Below are 23,705 nucleotides of genomic sequence, written 5' to 3'. Positions count from 1 at the left end.
CCCTGGCAGTCCTGGAACTCTCTGTAGACCAGGCTGGCCTTGAATTCACAGACTTCACTTGCCTCTGCTTCCCAAGTACTGGATTAAAAGCATGTGCACCACGCCTGGCTCATTTGGTCCACCTCAGTGTTACTTTATCATGTTTTACAGATCTTCTGAATTTACCTGTGTTCAGATAAGCTTAACTTGAATTTGTGCACACAACAAGCAGAGCAGCAGTTTGGAGTTTTGATTTTCTCCCCTCAAGAACAGCTGCAAATTTTACTAGTGGATACTGACAGTTCCTTCCTTGGTGTTCCTTGGCTTTTCTTATAATTGTCTTATTGTGACTGTTCAGACAGATTAGAGCTCCTTCAAAGCCTGAGCCACCTCTTCTGATACCAACCTACAATGTAACATTGTGAAGTCCTTGTAGCCTGAGAAGTGAAGCTCCTTAGTGCGCTTGTATCTTCTCTTTTCTGGGAAGGCCAGAGTAAGACACAGTTACTGCCCTGTTTTCCAGTCTAGAGAGAAAAATGCTTATAGGCATTTTTATGTTCTTCCCTCTTGCAGGTTGCCAACTTGGCCTGTTCAATCTCCAATAATGAAGAAGGTGTAAAGCTCGTCCGAATGTCTGCAAGCCAGTTAGAAGCACTTTGTCCTCAGGTAAAGTATAGCCAGCAGGCTTACAGTGTTTCCAACATGGATTTTAGTAGGGTCAATGTAAATTTATTTTGTTAGGTTTGCTCTCCCTTCCTCCCCTCTTCTCCTCTCCCCTCTCCTCTTATCCCCTCTCCTCCTATCCCCTCTCCTCCCCTCCCTTCTCCTCTCCCTCTCTCTCCCATCCTTCCTTTCTTTTAAAAAGGGAGTTTTAAATAGAAATTCTGATACAAATAAACCATAGATTTGAAATTTTTAAGTATCATTTTCTTTTTATCATATGTTACTGCCTCCTTGCCTTTAATTTAAAATGCATAGGAAAGGGTCATCAAGATGGCTCAGTTCTGCCAAGACTGATGACGTTGGTCCATTCCCAGGACTTACCTGGTGGTTAGGAGAGAACAGACTTTAACAGGTTCCTCTGTTCTTCACACATGCATTGTTGTGTGCATGTGTTATGTGTGTGGTACACAGGTGTCTGACCAGCCTATGCACAGTTGTGACACTCTGTCACAAAGTAACTAGTCTACTTTGCTGACGTGTCTTATACAGATACTAGTAACCTGATTGAACCAGCCACTGAAGTAAAGGTTAAGAGTTTCTGTTTAATAGTGATACTTGGAAAGATGATGGGTACTTGGGTTGGGCTAAGGGTATGGGATGCTAGAAAGACTGTAAGTACATAAAACAACTAATGCTTTTTCTTTCTTTTTTTTTTTTTCCCCCTACTTTTGGTGTGTGCTTATACATGTTGTGTGTACTCATGGTGTGAGGATAGAGGACAGCTTGTGAGAATTGTTTCTCTTCTACCACTATATTCGTCACAGGGACTGAACTCCGGTCATCAGGCTTGTCAGCAAGCAACTATTACCTGCTGAGTCCTTACTGGCCCCAGCTAGTGCTTGTGAATATTCAGTGTATTTGCCTCCTACCACTCAGATCTCTAAACAATCTTAAATCATGCTTTTCTACTTTTCCAGGTAGAGAATGCTTACAGCACAGTCTAAGAGTTAGGTTAACCTTTCTCTGCATGTCCTGTCAACCTGACAGTAGACATAGACCAAGGGGGTCAAGCAGAGGAAGAGTGGTAATAGACCAGAGGTCTCAGGGATGGGGTTTCTATGTAAAGTCTGCAACCTGACAGATGTACTGTGTCACTGTCCCTTGTCTCTCTGATATGAAAGCACTCAAGCCTTCTATGATGAACCAGTTACAAAGCCTGCCATCTGATAAACATCTTGCCAGCTTTATACAGTCATAAAATTTTCCAGTGACTTATTGCTATGAGATAATAAATACAGTAGATTGGATGACCAAATTGTATGAAATAAATTTAGAATAGATATCTAAAGATTGGACTTTCTTCCCCTCAAGTTTGCCATTTTATCCTTCCAACATTTTAATATCTTTGGTTCTCCGTTTCATTTTAAAATGCTTGAAAAGCGACAATGCTTCCACATATCTGCAGAAACAGATGGTAACATACGCTGATCACACCTACCAAGAGTATTTATATAAATGATCTTAAAGCCTAGGGAAAAAAGAATCACAGGGAGAGTCTAGTCAATGCTAATGAAAATGCTGGAGTTGATGAACCTGTGACCTGGCTCATGGCATAGCATGGAGCCCACCACACAAAGCTTCAGTTCTCTCCTTCACAGTTTCACTTAAGATGGACCTCAGGACTGAATTTACACTTGGCATTAGGGCTGTGCCCTGAGTAAAAGGTTTTTATGGGAGCAATTATTCTTTGTGCGTCTATTGCTGGACATCTTCAGTATTGGCTGATACAAGCTGGACCATGTGGGCTGTTTATCTTTGTTCTCTTAGGTTAGTTCTAGTTACCTAGATAAATGGGACAAGACTTTATCTGCATGGCTAAGGGTGGTAGTAGGTTTTTTTTTTCATGCACTTACTGACCATTTTTGTATATCTTTTGGAGAATGAACTCTTCAGATCTTTTCACAGACTGACTGATAGCAGTGAATAATGAATAGTATGAAAATGAACATGGAGACAGACAGCAGAAACAATGAAGAGAGATGGTTAAAATGCTTTATAAAGTGGGTGGAATGGGCCTAGGGACATGGCTCAGCTAAGAGCATGGACCAGCCGGGCAGTGGTGGCGCACCCCTTTAATCCCAGCACTTGGGAGGCAGAGGCAGGTGGATTTCTGAGTTCGAGGCCAGCCTGGTCTACAGAGTGAGTTCCAGGACAGCCAGAGAAACCCTGTCTTGAAAAACCAAAAGAGAGAGAGAGAGAGAGAGAGAGAAAGAAAGAGCGAGAGAGAGAGAGAAAGAAAGAGCGAGAGAGAGAGAGAAAGAAAGAGCGAGAGAGAGAGAGAAAGAAAGAGCGAGCGAGCATGGACCATACTCAAAAAGGGACTGGGTTTGTTTTGCAGCACCCATGTTGACAAACTATTGGCAATTATGGAAGAGAAGTACCTCTTGTCTCCCTAGGCCATGTTTAGAAACTAGGAAAAACTCCTTCAGTGTAGGCTGTCTGTGAAGAGTGAAGGTGGGTGACGTTGTACTCCATGGCTCACACCAGACTAGGTGCTTTCCCTGGGGATGAGAAGGAAAACAGTGCTGTGCACCCTTGCCACTTGTTATCTTTGGAGTAGGGGAATAATTTAGTAGTTACTAGAAGATTCGATAAGGAAAGAAGAGGAACATGGAGTGTTGGAGATTCTTTTTGGAATTTAAAAAAAATAGAACTGAGTGCAGTATCATTATGACTGTATTAATTGTCATTGAATTTTACACTTCAAATGGATGAATTCTAAATTGTATCTCAAAACGTTTGTGTGTGTTCATGCTGTGCTGAGGCTGGAATTTAGAGTGCTGTACATACTAGGCAAGTTTTCTGCCAGGCGGCTGTGTCCCCAGTCCTAGATTCTTCCTTATATGTAGCAGAGTATATGCTTTTCTGTAGAATTTTTATATGTCAAAAGATAGAGTCCTTGGAGTCGGAATACAGTACCTTTATCATGAATGAATTCCGTTAAGTTTGACATTTGGTTCTGGGCATTATGCATTATTGGACATTATTGGTACTTCTATAATAGTGATGGATAACTGAGATGAATCTAAATACCCCCACAGTAGGAAAGTAATATAAGATACCTATAAAATGGAATAATAATGTTTTAATATATACTTAATGATGTTAAATATGTAAAAGAAGGAAACAGCATAGTTAATTATATGTAGCATATCATTTTAATTATGTAATTTTTGATGGTACATTTCTATGAAGGTTTAAAATACCTGGAATTTAATGTCAAAAATTATAGACTTGGGGGCTGGAGAGATGGTTCAGTAGTTCAGAGCACTGGCTGCTCTTCCAGAGGTCCTGAGTTCAATTCCCAGCAACCACATGGTGGCTTGCAACCATCTGTAATGGGATTCAATGCCCTCTTCCGGTGTGTCAACCACAATGTACATATATATATATATAAATAAATACATCTTAGAGGAAAAAGTTACAGAATTGCCTTCACAAATTGGCTAGAAGGGGCTTTCACTTATTTTATAATTGCCTGGCGTTCCCAAACGTCTGAGGCCTGCTGTTGAGTATTTCCTGGGGTGAGCACATAGTGTCATGTTTGACCATGTGATTGGTTTGCACGGCTCTGATAGCCTGAGTTATGTGCATTACTTTGCTGTCTCCTGCAGGTTATCAATGCTGCATTGGCTTTGGCAGCAAAGCCACAGAGTAAACTGGCCCAAGAGAACATGGATCTTTTTAAAGAGCAGTGGGAAAAGCAAGTCCGTGTTCTCACAGATGCTGTTGATGACATTACCTCCATTGATGACTTCTTGGCTGTCTCAGGTAATGAGCTGGTTCCCTAAGGTGGCATGTATAATATAATTACAGACAAGACACTTTAAAATCTGGGCAAGGGAATTCTCAATAACATGCTGGCTTCCAGTTTTACAAAGTCCTGCACGTGCGTCCTGCGCAGGAGGAGTTGGACTCCCTCATGGTGGGGCTTGTGTCCATCCTGAAGAATTAGTTATTGGGCTAGCAAAACTTTCCACTGCTGGTGTAGACTACAGCATTCTGGCTATGACCTGTGTGTCACATAACAGTCTACCCATCTTGATACTTTAGTTCAGACCTATGTCCTGGTGTTACCGGTCACTTGTAATGAGCCTGTGAAACTTGGAGGATGAGCCTTTCAGCTCTCTCAGCTAGTTTATTGTAGAGAATTCTCTTTCCCTTCTGGGAAAGCTTTTGTCTTTCAAGTGATCATAGTTTCACTGACTACTTTTCCAAAGATTGTGTCTGCATGATGCACAGATAGAAAACAGAGAGGAAATATTTAAGTGCCATTTAATTATGAACTTGCAAAAAATAAATCTGTGTAATTCACCTCACAAAAACAGTTGATTTCATTATATAAACATAAACTCGTAATGACATAGTAAATTGCATTCATATAGAACATGTCTGTCAAATGCAATTCAATGTTTAGCTCACAGAAATAAATTTTAATCCTATCTCCTTAGAGTTGAGTAACACTAAATGCATTTTCCACTTAACATGGGCTCTGTTGCCCCTGGCTGTGTTGTCTTCTTAGAAATGCCAGCTTCCTGGGGCTAGTGGCTGTGGGCAGATTTAGTGACTGGGTTCTTGTAGAGCTGAAACTACCTGTCACTCCAGGGAACCACAGGCTGGAATGTGGACGGTGTGAGTGGCAATGGGGCTTGAAAGAGAAGCAGGACTTAAGTACATGCAGAGTACAGTCCTCCAGCAGTGACCTATATAGAGGGATGCTGTGTTCTGCATACCAATGCCTTCCTGGCTTTGCATGTCCTCCTCGAGATGGTAGCTTTGGCTTATCTTGAGAAAGCCTGGTGCAGGCTATTTAGCTGCAGGAAGACAGGGTAAACAGTGTTGCTGCAGGACTGCCAAATTGCAGATGCTGCTACTTTAAAACAAAAAAATTCATTTGCGAGCACATTGTTGCAAGTGCCAGAAATGCAGCAGTGGGCCTTTTTGGGGAATCTTGGCCTTCTGTTGTTTTTCCAGTGAAGTATGGAATTATTCTTTCTCATAGGCTTAGGGAAAAACATTCTACCTTCATAGCACATTTTTAAGCAAACAACAAATTTGGGAATCGAAATGCAAAGTCCCCTCTGGATAAATACTACATTCTTACAGTTTTGTTTTTTTTTTTTTTTTTTTTAATTAAAGTGGGTATGTTTATTGAGCTTAGACTCAAGGGATTTTCTTTTTTTTTTTTCTTCCAGTAAAGTAAAATATGATAAAATAAAAATTTTCTCATATAACATTTTTCAAATCAGTCAAGAAAAGGGATTAAGTAACAGCATTTAGTGGGATCCAGACAGGATTTTTTTAAGGTTATTTAATATAAAACAGAAGACCAGTAAAGAGAAATTAAATTCTTTAGCAGATCCACTTTTATCTAGTGAATAGGTTTGACATTTTTGTAAATAAGTGAGTTTAAGAGAGGGCTGACTTAGTACAGAACAATTGAGCCAGTTTCTATTTAGTGAATTCAAACATAGACTTGTTCTCTTGAAGAGAGCATCCGAATTTTGTGTATCTGCCCCTTCTGTGTGTTTTGGTTGTTCTGTCATAAGCTTGCTGAAGAATACAAGTGATTAGTGATGCAGGCGAGGAGGCAAAGGGCCAAGCAGGTACCTGGGTGTGTCCTAGTAGAGTAAGCAATTAGTTTATAGCTCAGGTACGCAGTGATCTCCTCTCCTCTAGAATCCATCGCTGCTGATAGTAAGCCTGCAAGCCCTCCCCCACTCATGATTGACTCTTGATAGGCCCAGTGCAGGCGGTTGCTACCATTGAGTTCCTGTTATAATGACTGTCATAACCAGATTTCACAGGCCTTTTCTTTATCTTCTGGCTAGTGCATTCTTTGTGTCTCTTCTTCCATGACGATCCCCAAGCCTTAGAGGGGTTGAATGAACGTCCCGTTTGGGGCTGAGTACTGGATCATCCCTTAGTCTCACTGTCTTGAGCAACAGAATGTCTTTGTGTTCACTATTGTTGATTGCTAGAAAAGGTCTCTGAGGTTGCATACCTACAGTTCTTCTGTGAATGTAAACAAGTGTTGGAGGCCACAGTGTGACATCAGTGTAACTAAACCTTAGTAAGTCCCTCTGGGACCCAGGCTTCCCCAGCAGTGGGTGTAACCGGGTTTGCATTGCCATTTCCCCTTTTGATCTCATCTAAGACCCAGCCTGTGGGCTGGAGCTGCCTAGTTAGGAAGTGTCTTCCCACCTCAGTTAGCCTAAACTAAGTAGTTTCTCATACATGTGCCCATAGGTTAGTCTGTTTCATAAGTCTAGATCCCTTCAAGTTAACAGTCAGATTAACCCTCATTAAAAATGTTTATTCTCTGCCCTGTCTGGTTTTCATACAAAAGGATTTTTATGCTTTTTTTTCTCATTTTATAATAAAATTAGCAAAACTGTAGGCTAGAATTTCTCTATGACGGAAGGAGACAGTACTTGAAATAGCTGCTTGGTGACTAGAGAGAATATTAGTGGTTTGGTTTTTTTGTTGTTGTTTTTTTGGGGGGGGGGGGTGTTTGTTTTTTCTTGCAACTTAGGAGAGAAAAGGGTCCACAGTTCAACAGTATAGTCTGTTATGGCAGGATTGTCCTGGCAGCTAGTCACTCTATGTGTGTAACCAGGAAACAGAGGGAGTAATTAGACTTAACCTCCACCTCCCCCACAACAGGCTTTTGTTTTTTTCTGTGTAACCCTGAGTGTCCCAGAACTCCCCATTGTAGACCAGATCCTTCTGCCTCCTGAATGCTGAGATAAAAGGGGTGTGCCTTGGGAAGAGTTAACCGATCTAAAACAATATGAGCTCTAAATAATATGAAAACCACTGGATTGCAGGTTTGTTTTGTTTGTTAATTTGAGTCTTTTTTTTCCTTTTGACTTTCCTACTTTTGTAATATATGTCTTCCACAGTAATCTTTAGTTCAGAAAAGGTTGTTTCAACATTAAGACCTTGAATGACGGCAGGCTTCATATACATTTGTTTAGTTAGCATGTAGGGAATTTGGATTTAAAAGATGCTTATGATGATGTTGAAGTCTTCCTTCCCTCCCTCCCTGCCTGCCTCCCCACCTCCCTGCTTTCCCCCCACCCCCCACCCCACCCTACCCCCTTGTTTTGGTATACTCCTGGCTGCTATCCTGGAACTCTGAGTAGACCAGGTTGGCCTTGAACTCACAGAAATCTGCCTGCCTCTACAGCCCTTCCTGTGCTGTATACATCTGCCTCACCCCTGCTGGGTCTCCCCTACTGCATGGTGCCTGTGTGCAACTTGTAGCTTGTTCCTCTTAACACAGTTTCCTTGGCCCTTTGGCTTGTTATTACAGATGAGGTTGAGAGTACTTGCTCTGGGGTTTCTGAAAACAGTGTCAGGCTTTGAAAGGAAATGGTGTAGGGTTTTCAAATCCAGTTGTGTGCCTAGTAGGAACTTCTGGTCAATTTGGCTGCATTCAATGACAATCAGTGAAGAAGTAGTTCTTGAAGGTGGTGTGTATGTTTGTATTACATTATATATTTGGCATATGGGGTGCTCATGCCATGAAGTATGTTTGGAGGACAGAGGACACTTGCAAGAGTTGATTGGTTCAATACTCTAGATTCAGGCCCCACCTTACTGAATGCTAGCATGCAAACGTGTGCCACTGTGCCCAGCTCCTTCATATAAAACCTGACGCATGTGGTTGGCCCAATTTCTTCCTCAGTAATTAGAACATGTCGTGTTACCATGTCGCCATCGAGTAAAAAAACCTGATCTTTCATTTATCTTTTTGTCCTCAGAGAACCACATTTTGGAAGATGTGAACAAGTGTGTTATTGCTCTCCAAGAGAAAGACGTGGATGCACTGGACCGCACTGCTGGTGCCATTCGAGGCCGGGCAGCCCGAGTCATCCATGTAGTCACTTCAGAGATGGACAACTATGAGCCAGGAGTGTACACAGAAAAGGTTCTGGAAGCCACCAAACTCCTCTCCAACACAGGTCTGAGGACTGTCTCCCCTCCTAGGGTCTCCCTGGTCCCCACTATGGCTGGCTCTGACAGGCTATCCTCTCGTTCCAAATACTGGGGATTGCATACACACAGCTTTTACACACAGGGGCAACGTGTACTAGTGAGAAGTTGGCTGTTAGGCAGCTCTTGAGCACATTCCTTTTAGGTGTAGAGATAAACTCTGAGTTGTTTCCTGCTAGTGGATGCATGTAACATCAGGGTTGGTCCCTCCCCCTGCAGTGTTAGGAATTGAACCCAGACCTCTTACACTTTACCAGTAAACTACTACCCCAGCCTGCTGTAGTGCCCATTCTTAAGGCCTCAGAGTCATTAGTATCATTTCAAGTTCTCAACCACCCAGTCCTAGTTCACAAAATCCAGTGAGAAGATGCTTGAGTCCTTGTAGAATCAGAGGCTCTTTTTCATGACCTTGACTGCCTGTCCAAGAATTCAGGAAAAGGTTGATGGAGTGCCATCTGCATAGTGTGTGTGACCTGTCCTCCTTGTCTCTTTAGTCATGCCACGTTTCACTGAGCAAGTGGAAGCTGCTGTGGAAGCCCTCAGCTCAGACCCAGCCCAACCCATGGATGAGAATGAGTTCATTGATGCCTCCCGTCTGGTGTATGACGGCATCCGGGACATCCGGAAGGCGGTGCTGATGATAAGGGTGAAGACATCTTACTTTATTTTTAAAGATCGTGTGTGTGTGTGTGTGTGTGTGTGTGTGTGTGTGTGTATGTGTATGTGTATGTGTATGTGTATGTATTTGAATGCTCTGTTTTCATGCACACCAGAAGAGGGCATCAGATCCTATTACAGATGGTTGTGAGCCACCATGTGGTTCCTGGGAATTGAACTCAGGACCTCGGGGAGAGCAGTCGGTGCTCTTAACCACTGAGCCATCTCTCCAGCCCTTCCAGACATTTTAACAGCTTCTTTTTTTATCATTTGCTAACATGAGCAATGTGTCATTCTGAAACCAGTAAATACAGTGGCAACATATTAAATCAATGGTTCTAAGAGCTGTTAGAATGGGATAGAACCCAAACATGAACCAAAAGAAATCTAATGTGAATTGGGCTTGATGAATTAATTTAGGGGATTTAGTTGGATAAACATAGAATAGTTTGAGTTACAGGGGGAACTATGAAAAATTATGTCTTAAATTTCAGAGAACATTTTCTTAAGGTAGGTGAGGTTACTACTGTACTTCTGCCCAAAAGGAACACTTTCTTTGAAGGGAAACCAGGCAGGAGGTCAGAATGTCTGTTCAGGATAAAGAGCCCCACAAGTGGCAGCCCTCATGGTGTTCCATGGCTCATGGCCAAGTGGCAGTACTATGACTAGGTCTTATGTGACCCATCTCAGAAAGTCCTTAGACTTCCCTGTGAACAAGGGGGGTTCTGAATCTGCAGTTCCTCCATCAAACATGTCCTCGGCTCGCATCTCACAAACTGCCGTTTTTAACCTATCTACCTAGCCAGTGTCAGTTGGGAACTTGTTGATCTCTTGCATGTTGCTCTAAAGATATAAGATGGGGGTTCCCTGAGTCCTACACCGCCCCTCCCCCATTCACTGCAGGCCGCACAGACTGGCATTTGTAATACGGTTCCCACCTGCTACATTGCTTGAACTTTGCCTGTGTTTGGTCAGTCAATTGAGTTTTATTTATACCTTCATTGTTTTCTAATGAAACCTCCAGGATGGTAGGCAGGGACCCCATCCCAGTTTTTTAACCCTGTCTACCTAGCCATAGCTAACCATAGTGTCAATTGGGAACATGTTGAAGGCCTATTAATTCCACTTTGTATGAGGCATTGAAAAACTTAGGTTAAGCCCACCATTCTCTGGGTGAGGCAGGAAAGCTCCCCATCTGCCCAAGCACACCGGGAAGAGGAATGGTTGTGAGTGTGACTGGAAGATAGCAAAGGCTTCAGTCTTCCCAGTGTTGTCCAAAGATGCTTTGATGAGTAAAGGTGTCTGCTCTTTTGTGGCCTGAATTTGATCCTCAGGACCACGTGGCTAAAGAAGACTAACTCCAGCAAGTTGTTCTCAGAGTCCCAAGTTACAGCAGAAGTACTTTATCTCCTATAGTCTGGTCAGAGTTATCCATGGCAGCTAGTGGCTATAATATGGTATTAATGGGTGCCAGTGCTGTATATACTCCAGCGATGCACACAGTTCTTCTGTGTGGGTACTGTGTTAAAGCCACTGAGAGCAGGGCTGTATGATGTTTCTCTAGGAGGTGATCCAGGCTAAGAGCCCATTCTGAAGAAGCAGTCTGGGTACTGTCTCTCTGATATATGGTTTTCTTCTCTTTAAAAAAATGGCTTTACTGGGGAGCTGGAGTGATGGCTCAGTGGCTAAAAGCACTGGCTGTTTTTTGAGAGTTTGAGCACCCACATGGTACCTCAACCCAGGGAATCCCAAGCCTTTACATGCCTCCAGGGATGCCAGCCACGCACGAAGGCAGAGCTCCCATGCTCAGAAAGTCAATGTTTAAAAAATTAATGGCTTTATTGGATGAAATAAACAGGCAGTGTTTTCAGCCCAGGCCTGAGACATAAATGGCTGTTTCTTACTGTATTCAGTTCTGTGCTGGAATGAAGACTGACAAGCCTTTCTCTCCTTCTGGGCCTCGAGCTGTGTGTGTAGTGACAGACTCTCAGGGAAGGAAGGTATCCTTCCGTGCTGAAGTGGGCTTGCCAGGGAACTGGCAAAAGTGAAACTTTGAAGATGTTGGTGGTATAGTTTAGCCTGTGCATATGGCTCACTGATGATGATGTCGGTGCTAGTTTAATGTTAGTGTGTGCACACCACTCACTGACCCCATCACTGCCTTTTATTCAGCAGTCATGTTGCTTTTCTTGAGAAATGAATCTCACTAATAAAACCAAGTATTCATTAACCTGATCCAGGATTCCATCCTCAGCATACACACACACATATATGCACATGGCACGTGCACACAGATTTCTCCATTTTTGACTCTCATTAGTCCTTTAGGCTTCCACTGTCTTTGGTTGGCCCTACTTGCCACTTTTCACTCAGCCCCTCAGGTCTTGTTTTTTGGTTTTTGGTTTTTCAATTACATTATTTTTACATGTGCATGTATGAAGACCAGAGGACAACTTATGGAAATCAGTCCTCTCTACCATGTGGGTCCCAGGGATTGGCAGCAAGTGCCGTTACCCACTCAGGCATCTCACTCTGGTGTAAAACCTGGCATCCCCTAACCTAGTCTTCCTACTCCCATTCCTCTGCCTGAAGTCTCTTAGCCCAGGGCATCCACCTCAGCCCCAGCTTCAGTCATTGAACAGACTGCTGTTCCAAACTCTCAGAGTATCCTCATCACTTGTCCTGTCTCCTACTGCTTATCCCCTGGCTCAGTCACTGGAGCTGGGATCCAGCCAGTGAGCCAGGTTGTTGTTCTTTTACCTCAGTTGACCCACATTCTCCCACCTGTATGTTGCCACTGCACTGCCTCCCAAGACCTTTGCCTGTTTCCAGTCACCATGACGACTGTTTGTTTATTGTGCCCATCACTTTGCAGTTGAGTCATATAGTTTACTCCTGTTCGCTGTTAGATAGGTGAGTGGGTGAATGGAGAAAAGAAAAGAGCTCCTTTTCTTGGCAAGAACAATTCTTAGGACCCAGCTAGGCTCTGGGCAGGCAAGGAAGCACCTTAGACCTAGCACACAACACTACAGCAGTCTGGCTGGAACTCAGAGGTGCTGAGCAGGACTGCAGAATCACACACCTTCAGGACCTTTGTAGCTCTGTAGTACCTTGTGACCTTGCCCAGCACTGTGCTCACTTCTCTAGTGTTGGCTCGACCTTCGTCTGTCAGACACCAAGCTCATGCCATTTCCTCAGTGCTTCTCAAAGGACATGAGCATGGCCTGGCATAGGGCCTCGGAGAGATGAGGCCTTGCTGCCCTCTGGTCACAGGCCAGCCATCCGGCCCAACCTCAACCCCGGCTGTCCTGCCTGCTGGCTCTCCTAGTAACTGTTTCAAGTCAGTAGCCAAGCCGGAGAGGCTGGTCATCTGCAAAATCTGGTTTTTACCTAATAACTACTGCAGGGGACTACACCAGCAGTCAATCCCTTTGGTCTTTGGTATGCACTGAACTCTCCTCTGCTATATTCTCTTGTCCTTTGATAAAAATAAAATTAGACTTTAGGAATAACACATTACTTTTTTTCTCCTCAAAATAGCCTTTGGCACCCAGAGAGAAAGCCCAGCATTAATTTATGTCATGTTCTTGTTGTCATAAACTAAGCATTTATGAAATTGCTTTAGGTTGTGTAAAAACATATCTTCTGCAAAATCTTTTGACCAAGGATAGTTTTTACCTTCGTGTGCAGATGTAGGTTCCTTGGGAAATTGTATTAAAAGTGAAATCTTGGTTATGACAAGCCTTGATTCAGAGGTCAGCCTGAACTCTACGGCCCATGTGAGGAGCTTTCTTTACAAAGCGAGGTTGAAGCCGGGCAGTGGTGGCGCATGCCTTTAATCCCAGCACTTGGAAGGCAGAGGCAGGTGGATTTCTGAGTTCGAGGCCAGCCTGGTCTACAGAGTGAGTTCCAGGACAGCCAGGGCTACACAGAGAAACCCTGTCTTGAAAAACCAAAAACAAAAAAACAAAAAAACAAAAAAAAAACAAAGTGAGGTTGAGGAGGCTGCACATACTACTCTCTGGAGACCAGAGTTCTTACCCTGGGCCTCCGTACTGCTGACCAAGGGCTGTCACTCAGCTGGAAGTATGGCTGTCTGGTTCATGGTCTTTGTTTGGCTGCAGACCCCAGAGGAGTTGGACGACTCTGACTTCGAGACTGAAGACTTTGATGTCAGAAGCAGGACAAGTGTCCAGACAGAAGACGACCAGCTGATAGCTGGCCAGAGCGCCCGGGTAAGAACATGGGCCTTGGTCCTCTGCCTTGTTCCAGAGAGGCTCTCTGGCTCTATGAGGCTTGGCCCTTTTCTAGGATGTTTAACTATATTCAGAATGCCGTTTTTTTTCTGATCATTTTCCCCCCTATGGAGTAAAACTAAAATCCTAAGTAATGGCAACTGCTGGTCACCTGTGGCTTCTACAAAATACCCTTCCGCTAAGAGCAGGGCAAGAACCCAGGGGTCTACAGCTGTACGCTGGGCTGCCAGTTTATGGTACACCCCAAGTCAGGAAAGACTGAGGATCTAGTCAGTATAACATTTGCTAAAAAGAATTTTGAGATGTTTCTGCTCATTGCATTGATAACCATAGGAATGTGCTCTTACATTCATGGGCCCTTAAAAATCACAGCAAAGACCCACAAGTACATCCAAGAAAACCAGTCCTCACCATCACATTGGGGTCATTAAATCTCAATTTATCAATTCAGTCCGTGCTTTTGGGAGGATGCCAAGATAGTCTCTAGGTAGTCTTATTTTCTCACTCCATGGCAATCTGTCTCAGAGCGTGGTCCTGCTGTAGACCTCTCGGATCATGAGCACCTGGAGAGGTGAGGACGGAGTGCAGGCCTATGGGCTTGAATTGGCAGCTAGTCTCCCATGTGCTGCTTGTTAGTTAGATGAGGTGTGTGTTTCTCAGCAGATTTTCTGCCTGCCTCCTCAGACTACCTCTGATGGATCTTCCAAACTTGAAAATGTCTGTTGAGGTCCCCAACAGGAAGGGTTCCACCCATTCATACCTTTTTCTCCTCTCCTGTTGCCTCAGACAGCAGCAAACTTGAAATGTTCTGAGTCAGTCAGACCCACACAGATGTGGTGGGGAAGCCTGCAGGTTAGCCTCACATACTGTTCCCTCCACATTCAGAGATGATTTTGAAAGTGGGTCAGGAATTTAGGCTGCAGTAAACTCCTACAAAAATGAGAAAGTAGCCCTTTGGGCAACATGAACCCATTAAAGGATTATCCTACCTATGCTGTAGACTGTTGTCAGAAGTCTTCCTGGATAATGCACTGTGAGAACTTCTAAGACTGGTTTGCCTTGTGACTGTAGGCGATCATGGCTCAGCTTCCTCAGGAGCAAAAAGCAAAGATTGCAGAACAGGTGGCCAGCTTCCAGGAAGAAAAGAGCAAGCTGGACGCTGAGGTGTCCAAGTGGGATGACAGTGGCAATGACATCATTGTGCTGGCCAAGCAGATGTGCATGATCATGATGGAGATGACCGACTTCACCCGGTGAGTGGAGCCCACCCTGCACCCCTGCACCCGCAGCCTGCAGAGAGAGGCTGAGCACTTCCCAGGGCACTGATGCTGTGTGGACATCCTTTCTCCGCTTACCTCCAGCCAGGAGAGGATTCATAGACAGGGACCCTGTTCTTTTTTCAGAGGCAAAGGGCCACTCAAAAACACATCAGATGTGATCAGTGCTGCCAAGAAAATTGCTGAGGCAGGATCCAGGATGGACAAGCTTGGCCGGACCATCGCAGACCATGTGAGTGACACTCTGAGTGGCCCATGGCTGAAGAACCTGTCGATGACCATTCTCAGGGCCATAGCTCACCTTTGACAACTGTTCTAAGCTACCTGATAACCCCAGCATACATTTCTAAGGTTCCCAACTCCTGTTTCTTTGACAAGTCTCCAGAGTTGGGCGTGTCTATCCTAAAACTCTCTTTCCATCACTTCATCCTTAAAACCAACCTCTACTGGGTTTTTGTTTGTTTTCAGTTTTGGGCAGAAGCAGAATCTGTTGCCCCTGCCTCCTTCCCCCAGGAACTGATGTATCAGAGCCTCTTGCTGGGGTTTCTGTGGAGTTGGGAGCTCTGGGCGCTGTTACAGGCCAGTGCATCTAGCTGGCGGCAGCTTCCGTCTCCTCACGTGGTGCTGTAGACCTCCAGGGAGCCTCTCAGTACTTCCCTGGGGCATTTTTCTGGGGTTGTGTGTTGTTCGAGTTCCAGGCTGCAGGATGGGTGACATCTGTCCCTCATTACTCAAGCCAACATTTGGCAGTCATTCTTGACCACCCAGTAAAAAGCCTTGTAGACAGTGTATTTTGACAACACCTGTTCTTCCTGTCTGAAGTTAGTAGCTCCACCGATCTCTTACCTGCTTAGACCACTGTGGCCTATTCTTTCCTCTATTCTGCACACAGCTACCACCAACATTGTCATCATAAAGTGCAAATCAGACTTGAATTTGTCCTGCTTCAGTGGCATCTTAGAAAAAATACAGAGCCTTCAGCGTGGAGTATCTAGGCCATTTTATACCAGGGTGCTTCTCCGTCACCTCCTCACGGGAAGAAGTGTCTGTGTAAAAACCCTGAAGAGTGGCTGTGCTTCCTTCTCTGGAGAAGCCTAAACACCGGGCCGTCCGGGCTGCAGAGCAGTCTGGGCAGAGGCTCCACTTGTTACTTTTTTGGTAATCATGTGTGCCTAAAGCGAGTGTCTGTTATCATGGTTTATCTTGTGTGTGCACCCTTGCTGAACAGACAACGCCTTAGGCGGTGAATTACTTCTTTAATTTACATAGCTTGTCTTTTCTGTATGACCAGGCCCTTAGTTGCTTCTCCCCTGGGGTAGAAACCTAGGCCCTGAGTTACTGAGTGGAAGGCTCAGAAAGTGTTGACTGCATAAGCCATGCAGTGCTGCAGGAGGTGGGCTCTGTGAGGGACTGGCCTGGGGTGTATCGTCCCCTAGAGAACAGACATGTCCGCCTTCTCTGTCTGCCCTTTCCTCCTTCAGGGAGGGAGAAAGCATGCTAATACCCACAGGGAGCCTTTGAGGAATAACCCTGGGAGTGGGGATTGTCTCAGTGGGGCTGGGAGAACTCAGTGCTGAACTTCCTGTCCCATCAGTGCCCAGACTCAGCCTGCAAGCAGGACCTGCTGGCCTACCTTCAGCGCATCGCTCTCTACTGCCACCAGCTCAACATCTGTAGCAAAGTCAAGGCTGAAGTACAGAACCTTGGTGGAGAGCTTGTTGTCTCTGGGGTAAGTATCAGCAATGAGACGTGCTGGCTAGGCAGGGTTTGCTGACCCATATGTGTAGCAGGAGTAGACTTTTGTCCCTGTACATTGCCCACTTACTCCAGACGCGGAAGGTGTAGGAAGCAGAACTCACCGGCCACACAGCATCTCTGCTGAACTACTCTTTGGCATGGTTGATGTGGCCCGGTGACGGCTGGAACTATTACCAGGCCTAGTCTTTTTGTTTTGCTAGCTGTTCTTTGGAAAAGGGTGTTTTTATACCACCCCCACCCTAAAAGAGTAATTAACCCTACTCAGAAATTACCAAAGAGAACTGTGCCCGCTGTGTCCTTAGTCTCTACCCACAGAGAGCCGAGTTGGGGCAGTTCATCAGGTCATAGCTCTGAGGTCCTCCTCTGTGGGCAAGAGGAGGAGACATGTCTTTAGGTCTGTTAAGAGCATGTCTCCATATTTTCTAATGGGGGACAAGACAACCAAACCTGAAGTCCACAGAGTGGGAGTTTTGTGTTGCCGGGGAGTGGCCTGACATCATGGTTTCCCTGCCGCTGTCCACGGTGCCAGTGCTATACAGCCTTGCAGCCACTCAGCTCCATCAAGAAAGCTCCCACCTGCCGGGCGTGGTGGCGCACGCCTTTAATCCCAGCACTTGGGAGGCAGAGGCAGGCAGATTTCTGAGTTTGAGGCCAGCCTGGTGTACACAGTGAGTTCCAGGACAGCCAGGGCTATACAGAGAAACCCTGTCTGGTGGCGGGGGAGCTCCCACACAAGGATGTGGGGATGGTGAGGTGATTTTCTGTGTCGTCGTCACCTTTTCTTTTCATAGGCATGTATTTTCAGGCTACATGGATAAGGGCTGCCCTTGACAGCGCAGTAAGAGGTCCCACACAGTACTATAGTGACCTCAGCCCCTTTTCCTTAAGGAGATGAGGCCCTAGTTGGCATGGCCAGGCCTGCATGCATGCAGGGTCTAGTCAGGCTTGTCACCACTCACTGTTCCTTGTAGGTGGACAGCGCCATGTCCCTGATCCAGGCAGCCAAGAACTTGATGAACGCTGTTGTGCAGACAGTGAAGGCATCTTATGTGGCTTCCACCAAGTACCAGAAGTCACAGGGTATGGCATCCCTCAATCTTCCTGCTGTGTCATGGAAGATGAAGGCCCCTGAGAAAAAGCCCTTGGTGAAGAGAGAGAAGCAGGATGAGACACAGACCAAGATTAAGCGAGCCTCTCAGAAGAAGCACGTGAACCCCGTGCAGGCCCTCAGTGAGTTCAAAGCCATGGACAGCATCTGAGCCTGCATAATCCCATGGGGTCCTGAAAAATCAGTCAAATGCTTCACTCAAATGTATTTGCTAAGTAGAGAACACTGTTTTATTCCACAGAGAGGTAGCAGATTTCAAACTCAACCAGGTGGTGAATTTTGCAAGGACATTGTTTGTGTTAAAGCTGGTTAGAAAAAAAAGCTTTGAGAATTCAAAAATATATTTCTAGCTATATTTTTATAAGCTTAATGGAAATAAAAGTTGTGTAACCAAAGAGTACCACACTAACTTCTTGGTCCCATTGCTGAGTAGATGGAAGCGTCTGCTTTCTAGGTAGGGGTGAGCGCCTGAGGGGAAAGGTTGCTGTTAGCCCTACCGTTGGGCAGTATGGAATGAAGTGACCAAAGGTGACTCAGGGTAAACCACGGGCCACTTTAAATAGTCTGGAGAAGGAAAGTACCAGAAACCTCTTCTGAGGAATAATAGGAAACAATAAAACAGAATGTATCACCCAGGAAATTGATTGCTTTCTTTATGAAGCAGAGTGGGAATTAGGATGTGTGGCTACAGTTACTAATATACTGCTGCAGGACATTAATAGAGTTGCTTTTTTCAGGCTAGAATGTTGTGATGCTGTAATCAGAACAAGCTTTCCCCTGTTATTCCAGCTCGAAATACAAATTCATCATTGGGCTCACTTCTAATAATCGCAGTGTTTCTGCTTCGGGCTGGCAAAGAGTGCTTGCTTAGGCAGTAATTTAGACTCTACCTTACTTGTGATTACTATTAGCAATTACCATAGCTACAAGATAAGATTTTACTGTCTTATTTAAATTTTATGAATCTGTCTTTTTTACACTAATTTTCCCAATAAAGTCCATTATGAACCAAGTCTAAGAAGCAGACGTCTTCCTTTGCCTTCAAGAAGAATTACACTTGTGCTACTTGCCCCTCTGCCCAGGATGGTTGCCTAGGGAGGGAGGGAGAGACAGTGACCGCATCTCTAGGGAGGACCTCTTGGGCTATTCCCACCCAGGCAGGGTCAAGTTCTGTTCTGCACCCCAGCCTGAGGATTTTTTATAACCATTCTTCAGGGTTCAAGTCAAAGCCATGGGCCTATCAGTCCCAGCAGCATCAACCATGACATGAAGATGGTTGACTCCACTCCCTAGCCTTGTCTCCTGTCCATTCATACTAGAAATTCCTTCTTAGAGCTCTCTGAAGAGATGGCTGTGGCCCTTGTCACAGCCTTACTAGATTCTGTTCTGCTATTTCAGTCAGCTCTTACCTTGCCCCTTGTCAAAGTGACTGCCTTCCACGGTCAGACAGACTGGCCCTTTGCTACCTTATCAGACCTGGGTAGGCGTGGTCCATGGGACACGCTTACACACCTCCCCTGCTGTGCCTTCCCTCCCTTGCCTGCCTGCCTCTCTTTCCGTCGCTTTTCTGATCTTACCCAAGATGTCTGGCTTTCAGTGACTGATAACTGGTTTGTTATTGGCACTCTGCTTTTAAGCTTAATATGCTGAGATGTTCCCTCTGGTCAGAGTGCACCCACTGTCTCTGCTCTCCATTCCTAAAGCCCCTCTCTAGTTCCCACCTTGTTTGTATTACCAGTCACATTATTTCCTGGCTAAATGAGATTACTTTAAAATGCATGCAAGGTCTCCAACCTGTGACCACCTCTGCACGTTTCCCTGTGGCCCACACCACCTGTCTATTACTTCTTAGCTAATGTCCCCCCGGCCCCAAACTTGGCAGCTGACTGCGGGTCATGATGTTACAGCCGATGGAGATGAGGCTTGCTGGGCTGCCAGCGCTTGCTTGGGCGCCAGGTCAGGCCTGATTTCTTGTCACATGGGTGCTTCCATAGAAAAGCTCTACGTACTCCCTGCTGTACTGTGCTAGTGACTTGGACCTGTGTGCATGCATCCAGCAGGTGGGCTGCCTGTTAACAGCCCCTCCCGTCCTCCCTCCGCCTCCTCAGCAGCAGCCATCCTGCCCAAGTGAGCACAAATCTACAAGTGATTTCACACCACAAAAGCCAGAGTCCTCAGTAATGGCTATGGCTTCTTGTCCCCATGGCCTCCCCAGGCTTCAATCTGCATGCGTCCCCAGCACCCTTCGACCTGCCAAGTGCTTCCTGATTTTGCCTGTGTGCTGCCAGTTCCTAGGTGGAGTTCACATCCTCAGGCACGCCAGTGCTTTATTTCACACTTCTTTGCACACCTCTTGTTTGAATGACCAAGACTAGGTCACTTGTTGCACGTGTACCTAAGGAATTAGGTGGCCCGTCACTGCCACCACCAGACTTCACTGCAGTTTTTGTCGATCTTCACCTTAACAGTGAAGATGGTGCCTTTGTGGCAGTGCTGGGGCCTCACTTGGTTTGGGCCCTGAGCTTCGGTTGGCAGCACCTCTGTCCTTTGGCCACGTAGCAACAAAATTGCTTCCCAGGCTTAACGACACAAGGGTTTCTAAGGTCTTTGTATCATGTTACCTGCGCCTTCTTCAGGCCCTTGTGCTTTTCAGCAAAACAAACTCATCAGGAAATTGAGGGTTAACCCCATAAGAACTTTGCCTTTGTGACTGGGGTTGCTGGTGCCTTTTCTGTGCCCTTCTCAGTTCTGGTTGTGTGTGTATAGTTCATGGACTCAGCCAGGTCTGCACTGTGACCGGCAGTTCACCAAGTGCCTGGAACTGGAAGAAGAAGAACCCTTGCTTCCAATTCTGCTGCCATCAGCTCATCAGCAAACATTCCTGAGTTCAGGCTCCGCACATCTGCCCACATCCAGTAAGTCAGTCCCCAGTCACATCCTTAGTGGGCTTCCCAGCTCTGACACTGCCCCAGCAGAGGTCAAGGCCTGACCACCTGCATCCCTGCCAGAGCTAAACAGCCTGGAGCATGTAGATCAAGCCCTTTATCAGCCTGTGCACTTGCAACCTTGTGTTTGAGACCAGGGCATCCCCTCTGCATCCACACACTGCTGTCCCAGAGCCCATACCTGTCACTTCCTGTCCTAGGAATGGTCTTGGCTGTGTCCTCTATGAAAATATTGGAGGTTATAGTAAAAAGCTAGCAACTGTAGAAACCCAGACCAAAATCTTGAAGCACTGTGTGTCCTATGCAAGATGAGACTCACTGTGTGGGGTACCTTGTGATGATCCCAAGGAGGTGCCAGTCCCTACCCCTTAACATCCCTCAGGATACTGTACCTACCGTATTGTCTTACTCCTGAGCTGGGTCAGGAAAGGCTGCGCCTCTCAACCTGGTGAGCAAAGGACAGAAGTTCCTATAGTGTGTCACCTCCTTAGCCTGTCATGCTACTCTTCTGTTACAGCCTGCTCCCCTCGACTGCCACACACAGTGACTGCAGGATACCCAGGTCCTCGTATTGACGGTCTGTGCATTCCATAGGCTGTGGCCTTCCTAATCACCCTCCTACGTTATGTGTTCTGGTCTCCAACTTAACCTCTGCAGCACCCACTGCTCAGAACTTCTAGGGCAAAATGAACCTTCCACATGGGCTGAGGCCAAATCTCCAGGACGGAAGGAGCTGCTGTGACCAGAATCAGAGTCCTCATCCAGCCCTTAGCATGTCACCCCATATCTCTGCAGTGATCTTTTATCCCTGAGTCCTCAGGTTGAGGAAGAAGACAGAGAGGCAAAGCCCGTCATCCAACTCACCTGGCAGCAAGCGACTCCGCCATCTCCCAGGTTCCCGTCATCCTGTGAGCTTAGATGTACAGCACGTCTTCTCTAGATTTCTGTAGTCTCACGTAATTCAGATTCCTGCTTGCTTTCTCGGCTTATTTTTGATGCCTGTGGTGTTGCCATGGTGCAGGGCTTAGCTCTGGGTTCTGCTCTTCCTATCTGTCCCAACATGGCAGCCTCTGGGCCTGTGACACCCAAACAGTGCTTGCTGCTTGCAGTGTTCAGCAACAGGCCTTCCAGGGTGGGACCAGGAGAGGCCACACCTCTCCACTCCGCATCCTTTACAAGCAGTAAGGCCTGCCCTCTGTCACTGCCCCTGAGGTGAGTCACAGGAGCCTCCACCAGCTTCCACTGCTCTCTTGTCCCACGGGACCAACAGATAACAATGTTTTCTGACATTTCTGCTCACCTTAGGGAGATAATGTTAGAACTCAACCTGTTGGTCGGTGTTGCTGGATCTGACCATGTCTGACACTGTAGAATGGTCCCTCCAGTTCCTGTGCTGTGGTGGTTCCTGACTGTCATGGCGGTGCCCACACATACTTTTAATATCATTAACATTTTCTGACCTACTTTATAACATTTTGAGATGCTCTCAGTCTGTGTGGCCCAAGATGGCCTGGCAGTCACTATGTAAACCAGGCTGACCTTGAATTTGAACAAGCCACTGTGTCTGGAGTCTTCAGTGACTGTCCCACGCTGACTGCACAGCATGGGCTCAGGCTCTTCCTTTTTTCCTTTTTTCCTTTTTTCCTTTTTTTTTTTTTTTTTTTTTTTTTTTTTTTTTCTTTTTAAAAATTTAGGTTGGGGTGGGGCTGGAGAAATGGCTCAGTTGTTATGCGCACTTGTTTGGGTTCAATCCCAGTACCCACTTGGTGGCTCACAAACGTATATATACGTCTATAGGATCCAACACCCTTTTTTTACCTCAGCAGGCACCAGGCACACACATTATTCACAGACATACATGCAGGCAAAACATCCACATACGTAAAGTAAGATTTTAAAATAGAACTAAAATATAAATTAGGTTGGAATTTACATGTAATAAGACATACTCTTTCTGATGACACAGGAAAGTTATATGCTTCCTTGTGGTATCCCAAATAGTTTAAACACCCTTTCCCTCTAGTGTTGCCTCTATAGAAATGAGATCCCTTGTCTGTTAGCCTTTGCATCAGTGACATTTGCAAAGTGCGACTTGGGGAGCACAGGGCAAGCATGCACCCTCTCGGGCATCCTTGCTGTTTTCAGTAGAGAGTAGTATTCCATTAGAGGGTGCACAGTCCCTCATTCCTCCCATGTGGGACACCAGAAATGTTTCTAGTTGTTTTTTTTTTTTTTTTTTTTTTTTAAGGTTTATTTTATTTGAGTACACTGTCATTGTCTTCAGACACACCAGAAGAGAGCATCAGATCCCATTACAGATGGTTGTGAGCCACCATGTGGTTGTTGGGAATTGAACTCAGAACCTCTGGAAGAACAGTCAGTGCTATTAATCACTGAGCCATCTCTCCAGCCCTCTAGTTTTGTTTTTTTAAAACACACAGTTTTATAGAAGCAGCTGAATACAGACTTTTGTGTAAATAGATTTTTGCTTATCTCAAGTAAAAACACCTAGGAAGAAGGTTGTGTTTGTAGTAAGTAATGAACCACTGTAAGAGATTTGCAAACTGTTCACGACCAGCCTTACCATTTTGCATTTCACCAGCTGCAGTGAGCCTCCAGTTGTTTTGTCTCTGGCACATGGCATCCCCAGGCTGTGTTTGGGTATAGGTGTGTGGCAGAGTCTCAGTGTGGTTTTGTATGCATTTCTGTAACAACTAGGATGCTAAGCATGCCTGCGCACTCCTCAGCCATCTGTGTGTCTTTGGTGAAATGCTGTTCCAAATCTTGTCTTTTATTGAGTTGACTCTACAGATGGGCTTTGAGAATTCCTTAAATATTATGAATTCAAACCCTTTGTCAAATATGAGATTTACAAAGGATTTTTTTTTTTGTTTATAGCTTTTTATTTTCTTAATTTCTTAGCAGAAGCTTTTGAGTCCAATTTGTGAGGTTTTTAAATTTCTGGCTGGTAAGTCCAGTGTTATATCTAAGAACTCTGCCT

General features: G+C 45.4%; 1 protein-coding gene across 2 annotated transcripts in view; it reads left to right on the top strand.

Moving 5' to 3' along the window:
- The window catches only part of Ctnna1 (catenin alpha 1), a 126,705-nt gene extending 107,934 nt beyond the window's left edge, over positions 1-18,771 (top strand). For both annotated transcript variants that reach the window (XM_076912828.1, XM_034517663.2), the window contains exons 10-18: positions 553-645; positions 4,317-4,473; positions 8,472-8,672; positions 9,198-9,349; positions 13,485-13,595; positions 14,688-14,869; positions 15,020-15,125; positions 16,488-16,622; positions 17,623-18,771. In XM_076912828.1, the coding sequence (XP_076768943.1) occupies positions 553-645; positions 4,317-4,473; positions 8,472-8,672; positions 9,198-9,349; positions 13,485-13,595; positions 14,688-14,869; positions 15,020-15,125; positions 16,488-16,622; positions 17,623-17,910 (1,425 nt within the window). In that variant the 3' untranslated portion in view covers positions 17,911-18,771. The remainder of the gene's footprint in view (positions 1-552; positions 646-4,316; positions 4,474-8,471; positions 8,673-9,197; positions 9,350-13,484; positions 13,596-14,687; positions 14,870-15,019; positions 15,126-16,487; positions 16,623-17,622) is intronic.
- The last annotated feature ends 4,934 nt before the right edge of the window (positions 18,772-23,705 follow it).

Source organism: Arvicanthis niloticus, chromosome 14 (genome assembly GCF_011762505.2).
Source record: "Arvicanthis niloticus isolate mArvNil1 chromosome 14, mArvNil1.pat.X, whole genome shotgun sequence".
NCBI lineage: Eukaryota > Metazoa > Chordata > Mammalia > Rodentia > Muridae > Arvicanthis > Arvicanthis niloticus.
The sequence above is the reverse complement of the archived record's forward strand: the minus strand, read 5'-3'. Positions and strand labels throughout refer to the sequence as shown.